This window comes from Suncus etruscus, chromosome 5, assembly GCF_024139225.1.
Source record: "Suncus etruscus isolate mSunEtr1 chromosome 5, mSunEtr1.pri.cur, whole genome shotgun sequence".
NCBI lineage: Eukaryota > Metazoa > Chordata > Mammalia > Eulipotyphla > Soricidae > Suncus > Suncus etruscus.
In genome coordinates, this window is record NC_064852.1 from 118,818,888 (window position 1) to 118,828,842 (window position 9,955).

At 46.4% G+C, this 9,955-nt stretch overlaps 2 protein-coding genes across 2 annotated transcripts in view; one reads left to right on the plus strand and one right to left on the minus strand.

Moving 5' to 3' along the window:
- SGO2 (shugoshin 2) overlaps nucleotides 1-9,951 on the minus strand; it is a 34,359-nt gene extending 24,408 nt beyond the window's left edge. Inside the window, exons 1-5 of the mRNA XM_049772919.1 lie at nucleotides 9,863-9,951; nucleotides 8,007-9,187; nucleotides 3,864-3,908; nucleotides 3,378-3,787; nucleotides 360-375 (exon numbers count right to left, since the gene is read on the minus strand). Coding sequence (XP_049628876.1) covers nucleotides 360-375; nucleotides 3,378-3,787; nucleotides 3,864-3,908; nucleotides 8,007-9,187; nucleotides 9,863-9,951 — 1,741 coding nt within the window. The remainder of the gene's footprint in view (nucleotides 1-359; nucleotides 376-3,377; nucleotides 3,788-3,863; nucleotides 3,909-8,006; nucleotides 9,188-9,862) is intronic.
- The window catches only part of CLK1 (CDC like kinase 1), a 747,223-nt gene that overhangs the window by 567,379 nt on the left and 169,889 nt on the right, over nucleotides 1-9,955 (plus strand). The window lies entirely within an intron of this gene.

The window sequence follows — 9,955 nt, forward strand, 5'->3', positions numbered from 1 at the left end:
TCCTGGAACTTGCAGAGAGGAACAGGCTGGCTGTGATTTGCAGTCTGGTCAGTACAGAATAGAAGGGCTTTTCTCCAAAGGGCAGGGAACACTGGGGAACAGAGCTCCAAGGCAGACAACCAACAAAAGGCCAAGGAGCCAGGCATGCATCGGAGTGGCTGTAACTGTGAGAACAAGCTTGACTGAATGTGCTTGAGACACTTAAGTCTCAGAGTACCCAGACCCGACTCCTATATTATCTCCTGTCTACATCCCTCTGAAGGATTTGAGTGACAGAACCTACTGACTAGGACTAAACCACAGCAGAGGGACAACTTATAACCTTAAATAGGCAGGAAAGCATGGAATGCAAAACCCACCTTGAGCACTGGAAGGCTGCAGATATAGTCCCCATTGGTCTGTACACTCTTAAGTCCCTAGAAAGCCTGGGTTAACTGTTTCCTTCAACAGTATCCCCGACAGTATCCTCTGTTTGCTGCTTCTGCTCCTATCTTGTGTTGGCATGACCCAAGTTAAGTGTAGAGGTGTCACTATGTAAAGGTATAGACACCTCAGTACCCTAATATCCTAGAACTACATCCTGACACTTATAATTCTAATTGATAAAAGGTCAGGTGAGGAAAGAGACACTCAGCACACAGTAGTTACATGTAATATTTACCAAAATGAGGAAAGGGGATCTCTTCAAAGTGTAAAATTTGTACTAACCCACTTACAACTATGGACAAACCAACTATGCAAAGTATAAGGAGCCAACCGTATTAACAGATGGGCTTAATAGACACAGAACATTTTACCCTCAAACCAGCTGAATTTACTTTTTTAAAAATGTACATGGAACTTTTTCAAGCACAGATCATATGCTAGAATATAAAGCAAATTATCAATAAACCTATGAAGACGGGAATCATGCCAAATATTTCTTCTGGTTATAATACTATAAAATTAGAAATCAACAAAAGAAAACTCATAAACTGTCAAGCATGCAAAGACTAAACATGCTTTCCAGCATGTGCTAAATCAATGAAGAAATTAAAATTGCAAAAGGGAATAACTAACTCCTGAAGGCAATGAAAACAAAGAGCAGGAGAACTAATTCTTAGAACAGGGGTCTCAAACTCGCCCTCTGTACAACATTTTGTGGCCCTGCCCTAGAGGAAACTTCTTTTGTTTTGTTTTGTTTTAGTTTGTTTGAGTCACATACCCCCAATATTCAAGGCTTACTACTGACTATGCACTCAAGGATCACCCCGACTTTGCCTCCTGCGGCCCGCAGGTAAATTGAATTTGAGACCCCTGTTAGAAGGAAACCTACCACTGGGGTGGAGGAAGGAATAGAGAAGTGGGGTAAATGGTCAGGGAAGGGTCCACTAAGACAGTGATAGCAGCTGCAAATAGGGCAGCTAGGTGCTGAATGGAGGTAAAATGACATGCATAATACTCTTATCAGTGACGGTATGGTAAACCACAGTGCCTAAAAGGAGAGGGGATTTTGAGAAAAAAGGAAAACAAAAAACTTAAACAGTGCCTACCATAGATGTGGGCTGAGGAAAGGGAGGGAGACTGAGGACACTGGTGGATTCTGGTGAAAGGACTGATGCTGAACGAAACACTGACTAAAACTCAATCATGAATAACATTGTAAAGTGACACAATAAAAATTTTTAATTACCTGAAGAAAAACAAAAGTGAAACACAATTTATCAGAATCTGTAAAAGACAGCAAAAGCAATACTAAGAGAAAACTTAATAGTGATGCAGGCCCCTCATTGAAAGAGAACAAAAAGGAAAAAGAACGAAAAGAAAAAGGAAAGTCTGGGGCCGGAGAGATAGCACAGCGACAGGGCATTTGCATTGCACACAGCTGACGGGTCAGACGGTGGTTCGAATCCCGGCATCCCATAAGGTCCTGTGAGCCGGCCAAAGCGATTTCTGAGCACAGAGCCATGAGTACCCACTGAGCGTAGCTGGGTGTAATCCCAAAACAAACAAAGAAACATAAAAAAAAAAAAAAGGAAAAAGGAAAGTCACACATCATTCAACTTTACAGTTTGGGCAAAATAACAAATAAAGCCCAAAGCCAGGAGAAAAAAGAAAATCATAAAAATCAGAATAAAGGAGATAGATCAAGTAGCAACAAATATGCCTAAAACGTGTTCAACACTGAGTTCATCACACCTGGGTTTGCAGGCCCTCACCCCACTCACCCACACCAATAATATGTGGCTAATGTCTTTGGAGCACTGTTAGGTAGCAGCTCCGAGTTTGGCCTGGACCCCTGAGCTCTGTTGGGGTGGTCATTACTTCTTTTTTTTTTTAATCAAGACATAAATAAATAAACTGAATCTAAAAAAGAGGAAACGATCAATGATCAACTGGCTTTCTGAAAACAAATAAAATTAATAACTTTTATCTGAAAATCCTTTTGCTCCTGGCACCTCTAGTGGGGTGGTGGGAAGGATGGGCTGAATACAGGAGACAGAGAGATAATGCAAGGAAATCTTAATAAACAGAATCAGCTACAAAAGAGTAATATGGTTGGGGCCGGAGGTATAGCAAGGAGGTAAGGCGTTTGCCTCTCATGCAGAAGGTCAGTGACCCAAAAACCAAAACAACAACAACAACAACAAAAAGAGTAATATGGTATCACAGAACAAAGATATAAAGAATTTTAATCGGCCAAGAACAACTATATACCAAAAAATCTTATTACCCAGAAGAAACTAAGCTTTTAGATTAACAAAACCTATTAAGATTGAAATTAGTGGTTAAAACTCCCACAAATTTACTGAAAGCAAGTCTAAGAAATTAAACAGGAATTTAAAAAACTCAATCGGGTTGGATGTACTGGTGAATTCACCAAACTTTCAAAACAGAACTTAAATTTCTTCTCAGACTTAAAAAAAAAGGCGTTGGGGTTAATGAGAGAAATCATTCAATGGGCTGAGCTCAGGCTTTGCACGTAGGAGGCGGGGGCTTGATCCCGAGCACTGCACAGTGCCCCAGACAAAAACGGCCAGGAGTGACTTCCAAGCTTCAAGCTGCAAGTAATTACTGAACACTGCCAGGTGTGGAGTGCCAGTTTCACGGTTAAGTGGTGGTAACATCTCTTTGGTTAAGTCTCCAATTGCTTGGTTAAAGAAGGGATTTTTCCCTGTAGGGAATGAGCACTGCAATGCTAGGAGTAGGCCTGGCATCTGACAGCACGTACCTGGCTACTATGATCACTCAGGGGCTCGTTTGCTAGCATTTCTGCTATCCCTAAGGAAAACTAATCAAATAAAATACTCAGCCTCCACAGCCAACTTAACAAAATTGGGATTTCTCCTCTAGAAAAATAAAAAAATCATGGTTTAGATCCCCTACCAAAGTGCTACGTGAACTTCAAGATCCAGTTCAAGTTCTCCCCTCAAAACAAAGAAGGAGCTCGAGTAAGCGACCCCATCAAACGTGGCAGAGAATCCTGGAGGCTCGCAGAGGTCGCGACCGAGTTCAAGTTGACAGCAGTCGAACGGTCCGCAGAAGAGAAAATTCCTCCAGACGTTTCGCCCCCAAGCAACGAGCTCCAAATTCCAAGCGACCAGAGGCAGAGAAGTGGACCCCCAAACTGGCACCCCATCCCCTCCACCCCACTGCACGCCACCACTAGAGTCCCAGTCCCGGCTAGGGCGCTGCGACTGCAAAGGCGGAGGCAGAGGGGGCTGGGGGTGGAGCGCAAGGCCCCGGGAGGGCGCCGAGTCGGGAGGTCGGGTGTGGAAAGGGACGAGGCGCAAGGCAAGGCGAGTCCCTAGTAAACGAGGTGGCAAGACACAGACTTACGGCTTCCTCCAGGAGTGGGGAGCAGGGGTGTCGCCACCACCCACCAGCACGGCCAGCTAGCTCAACGCCGACGGCGGCGACAACTCGCGCTTAAACAGAGCGGCCGTTAGCGGTTAGCGCACCAGCCAATCAGGTCCCCGCTACGGCGGCGCAAAGGAGCGCGGTTACCAGGAAGTGGGAGGAAGAAGGGCGGGGCTTGCTTGGAGAGTTCTTAGTGGGCGTGGCTAGGAGAACCCGGAAGACCCGGCCTTTTTGGCGGGGGAGGGAGGGAGAGGGATGGAGGGGCGGGGCTAGTTCTAAATGGGCCTGGAGTCTAGCTAGGGCTCTCTGCAGCACTGTTTGCTTGATTCGTTTAAGTGTTTGCTGTTCTATTTTTGGTCTAAGGAAATGCATAACTGAAGCAACTTTCTTCTTTTTTTTTTTTTACCAAGATAGGTGAAAGGTGGAAGTTTTTGTTGTTGACTTTACTGAGGGACGACGACCCACTCAGGAAACATTTCTTCAGCATCTTGGCATTATTTTACATCTTTGCATTATTATGCGAGCATTATTATTTAGTTTTTCACTAAAAGCTACCCCCAATTTTCTTTTTAACTTTGAGGGAGAACTGGCCATGAGATTTATTCCAAAATTCTGTCTTATTGTTCTGTAGATTGAACTAACAATGATCTGTTTGAACTGAAAATGCAAGAATAGCATTTTCCATTATGTACAACTTACACAACATATTTCTTCTTTCTTTCTTTCTTTTTTTTGTTTTTGTTTTGGGGCCACACCCGGCGTTGCTCAGGGGTTACTCCTGGCTGTCTGCTCAGAAATAGCTCCTGGCAGGCTCGGGGGACCACATGAGACACCGGGATTTGAACCAACCACCTTTGGTCCTGGATCGGCTGCTTGCAAGGCAAACGCCGCTGTGCTATCTCTCCAGGCCCAATATTTCTTCTTTCAAGGCAATTGATTTTTAGCATCTTTCACAAGTCCACTTTCTTGATTTATACAACGAATTTGGGAAAACAAAGCCTGCCTTATGTATGGCAGTAGGCTGAATACAAATATTATTAGAAATCTAAGTTTTGCCAATTGGTTATTCAGTGGTGTAGTCAGTTTCATATTCAGGTCAACTTTTTTGTTCCTTCGTGACATTCAAGAAATGAATGCGAAGGGGCTGGGGTAATTGCACAGCAGGGAGGGCCTTTGCCTAGCATGTGCCGGACCCAGATTCAATCCCCAGTGTCCCATATGGTCGCCTGCCAGGAGTAATTCCTGAATGCAGAGCCAAGAGCAACCTCTGACCATCAACATGTGTGGCCTCCCAAAAACAAATAAAAAACAAACAAACAAAAAAACAAAAAGAAATGTAACCCTATTTCACTTTACAGAATCTAGAAAAATTATATAAAACTTGGTATTAGGTTAAACCTTTGAGTCTACAATATTGCAAAATAGGTCGTCAAAGAATCTGGCTATATGGATCTGGTATAAGTAGAAAAGAATTTATTATCAGCTACCTTAATTACAATGGAGCACAGTCAAAGTGTCAACTATAATAATTTTTTTTCTTTTAGGCCACACCCAGCAGCGCTCAGGGGTTGGTTAGTCCTAGCTCTACACTCATAAATCGCTCCTGGTAGGCTTGGGGGACCATATGGGATACTGGGGATCAAAACTGGTCTGGCCTGGGTCAGCAGCATGCAAAGCAAACGCCCTACCACTGTACTGTCACTCCAGTCCACAACTATAATAATTTATAATGTAACATATTGGTTATAGAAATTTCAGTTATCTAGGGTTTAAATATAAGGCTTGCTAGGATTAAAGATCAGGCAGTTCCTACTCCACAAGGAGAAGGGCAAGTTATAATTGAATGAATGATGATTGCTTGAGAATGTTAGCCCATACCACAAGTTACAAAGACTGACCATGGTGAGGCCCCACACAATCTAATTGCAGGGTTGATGGAAAATCTTTAACCTAAGGACATGTGAGCACATACCTCTTCCAGTATGTATACCCTATTAATCCACATGCAATCTATATAATCCTATTGCAGGCTATGGGAAGTTATGATTCTGGCAGCCTCTGCAAAGACTGTCAGACCTCGCTCAGAAGCAACTCCTCAATAAAGATCCTGCCAGTTGGTAAAATATGCTTCTGTCTCTGTGTTTTCTATCTCATCACCTTTCATCAATTAGTTCTATATCTTGTCTATTCAGTCTAACACATTAAATGCTCATATATATTGTATGCTTTCTCAAATGAACTATGTCAGGATTCTACCATTTAGTAATTATTTAATCTTGGAAAAGTCACTAATGCATCTGAACTTTTCTTTTCTCATTTGTAAAATGGAAGTTGTAGTAACATCCAATATATCTATATGATGGCTCCAATCAAGAGATCCTTTTGTTTAAATACATTAGTGTTGCTTCATTCTTGACTCATTTTGTAGCTGCAATTTAAAAACTCATACAAATAGGAAAGGAAAACAGGGTGGTTAGATGTAAGAGCAACTCTTCCCAAAAGTGCTGATTATTTTATCTTAGGGAATGAAGCTTAATGAATCAAATGCTTCATAAATTGTAAAAAGCTTTTGAAAATGTAAGTTACCATGCACAACTATAAACCCAAAGAGCACTACTAATTGAGCTGAATTGAACTTGATCTTAGCTTGCTTTTTGATCATTTGCTTCTTGGTATCATGGATAGAAGGAACTTGGACCTACAGCCCATTGTATCCTGGTAACACTTTAGTTGTGTATTATTTTTTGTAAGCTACTTTTTTTTTTAATAAAATAAACCAATAAAAAGAGTTCATAGTTCTGTTGTGCTACTCTCCTGCACAAGGCACTGACTTTTGGTCCTTTCTCTCCATTTTCCTTTATTATTACAAATATTGTTTGATTTTTCTCAACCTAAGTATAGGAACCAGTCCATTGAAATGTGATAGCTGTGACTCACAATTTTCACAAGGAGAAAAAGAAATGGAAAAGGCCACTATACAATAGAAGTAGTTATTTATTTATTTTAATTTTGGGGCCACACCTGGTAGTACTCAGGAGTTACTCCTGGTTCTGCATTCAGAAATCACTCTTGGCAGGTTTGGGGGACCATGTGAAATGTCAGGAATAGAACCTGAAATAGCCACATGCAAAACAAATGCCCAATCCACTGTGTTACTGCTCCAGCCCCAGAAGTACTTATTATTTATTAAACCACCTGATTTAATTACCTGTGTCAGTTGAATTACAGCAAGGGAAACTAACCTATGCTGATAGCAGAAAATAATTTTAGGGACTTAAAATCTTGAAAAGGTTCAATAGATCAGTTTGGAATTGTCAGAAGCTAGGGCCCAGTCACAGTTGTCCACAGCATAGCCTATGAGGCTGTTATTGGTCATGCACAGGCAGCAGTGCCTCTCTGTGTTGTTGATATGTTGTTGCTTAGATCTCTTTACCCTACCTGCACCATCACCACCACCAACCACCACTGCCAGTGCTCCTCCTGCCTCTAGGAAGTGGGCACTATCTGGCTAAGTTTTCCTATATCTGCTACTTGGCATCACCGATACCTATGGTTAGTTGAGCATGTCTGATGAGTGAAACTTGAATCATAGGTTGCATTCAGCAAAGGTCAGTCACAGAAAAGGAGACAAACACAAGGAGACACATAGGCAAGACTTTCCAAGCTGTAGGGTAACAACATCCTTGAGTGTGCTCAAAAGCTGGCCATCTACTCAATACAATGTAGCTCCCCCACCCTGGTTCCCAACACATGAGTTATTGCTTAAGTTAAAAGAGGTATTAAGGGCAATAAGGACATAAAAATTTAATGGGCACATTAAGAGAAAAGGCTAGGATATTTGACATAGTCAATCAGCAAGCACCCTGAAAGTATAAAGTCATGACAATTTCCTATCTTACTTTTGCCTAAGTTGGCTACTTCATCTAAAAGGCCCTAAAACTGTTTTATTCTGTCCTTTCCTAGGCGCATGTTCTCATGTCCTATATATTCTGAACAACCTAAATTCTTTATCCCAAAGGACTATGCCAACCTTGGGATTTTTGTTAGAACGACAATATCCCATATTTCTCTTTTTTTGGGGGGGGTCACACCCGGGGTTTGAACCATCGTCCTTCTGCAACAAAGGCAAATGCCTTACCGCTGTGCTATCTCTCCGGCCTCAATACCCCATATTTCACCACTACAATAATCCTCTCGATTTTCTTTAAGTAAAGGAATTCCTGCTATGCGGGGCGTCCGGGGGCGTGTCCTGGCGTCAAGAACGGGAGGGCCCGTTGGGGAGGCGTGGCTTGGTGACCGGAGAGTGCAGAATCCGGGTCTAGGGCTTGACGTAGGAACATTTTGAGGGCGTGGCGTGTCCGGCTCTGGGGCGTGGTGCGTGGTGCGTGGAGGGCGTGCTTGGCGTCTGGGGTCGGGGCGGCCGTGGAGGTATAGGCATGGTGTATGGAACGGGTTATGGGAGCGTGGCTTGGCGGACGGGGCGGGGTGAGCTGTGGAAGGCGTGGCTTGGCGTCCGGAGCGGGTTATGGAGGCGTGGCTTGGCTTCCGGGCGGGGCGGACTGTGGAGGGCGTGGCTCGGCGTCTGGAGCGGGTTGTAAGGGCGTGGCTTGGCTTCCGGGGCGGGGCGGGCTGTGGAGGGCATGGCTCGGCGTCCGGAGCAGGGTGTGGGGGCGTGGCTCGGCGTCCGGAACCTGTTATGGGAGCGTGGCTTGGCGTCCGGGGTGGGGGGTTGTGAGGGCGTGGCTTGGCTTCCGGGGCGGAGCGTGCAGCGGAGGGTGTGGTTTGAGGGGTCGGGAGCGGAGCTTCGGGCTGTCTCCGTGGAGACGCGGTTCGTCGACGCCCGGGCCACACGGGGGCGCCGCGCCGCTGGGGTCGGGACGAGTCGCGGAGAAGTTTCTCACTTCCGCGTCGGGCCTCGCGTCGTCCGGCGCTGGTGGCGAGGGCAGGGCAGGGCCACAGGTCAGTCCAGGTGGCCCACCGCCCGCTCAGGCCCGGATCCCGGAGTGGGGCGCGGGACGAGGGGTCGTAGGCCCGGGAGATGGCCGGCCGCGTCGGTCCGAGGCTGCGTGAGGAGGCGCAGGCTTGGGGCCTCTCCCGGGCCGCCCCGCCCGCCCCGCCCCTTGGCGCTTTTCCTCCCCGAGGAGCCGTGGGCGCCGCGGACTGACCGGCTGGCTCCCCCGCTGCTCTGCACCCACCGCGGGCGAGCCCCCGCCGCCTCCGACTCGGGGATGGAGGTGGATGTGGGTGGCCCAGGCCCGCGCCTCGGAGCCTCTTTCTCCTGAGGGGGCGGCCACCCCTGCTGCCTCGGAGGCGGGTCCCGGGGTGAAGGCCCCTCAGTCTTTTCCTCCTAAAGCGAAGGGAGTGGGGGAGCCCCTAAGCCCCCCCTCCCCGCTCCTCCAGAGCCCCTAGCTTGATGCTTCCTGAGGCCAATGGCGGGCCAGCAGCCTTGCACTGGGGTGATGGCGGTGCTGAGGGAGGCCTTGCGGGGTGCAGCAAGAAATTTGGCTCCATGGGACAGTGCTCAGTGTCCCACCCCCACCCCCCCATATCCCTGAGCAGGGGAGGGTGTTTACTGTCCACTCGGGCTCAGGTGTGTTGTAGACTCCTGGGGTTCCACTGGGGAACCACCTCCTCGGAAGAGGGATGTAGGTCTTGCTCTCTTGGACTTGACAGTTCCAAATTGGGACTAAACACCTGAGAGAAGAAAGATCCGAGATGCAAAGTCTATTTTAGAGTTTTCTAGAAGGGAGGCATGCAGGTAGTAAAATTGCACCCCAATCTGTTGAGGACTGCGGGACTGCATGGGATTCCTTGAACTACTACTTGCTAGCCCATGCTTCAGAGTTGTGCTCTCAGACGGAAACACATTGGGGGGCTGCACCTAGGATATCTGGGCAACTCCGGGGGTGCCTGAATGATGAGTTTTGAAAGCTGGACCTGATTTAGAATGGTTTCTTTCTGCCGACCTTATTGGCCCACGATGGTCTACCTAATAGTTTATATACTCTTTCATTGGGGTTGCCTTAACTGGGAGCCTCTCCGAACAGTTTCTGGTTGAGTACTCAGTAGTAGTTTGCTGTGGTTACTGGACTTAAGCATCCTGAAAGCCATTGTG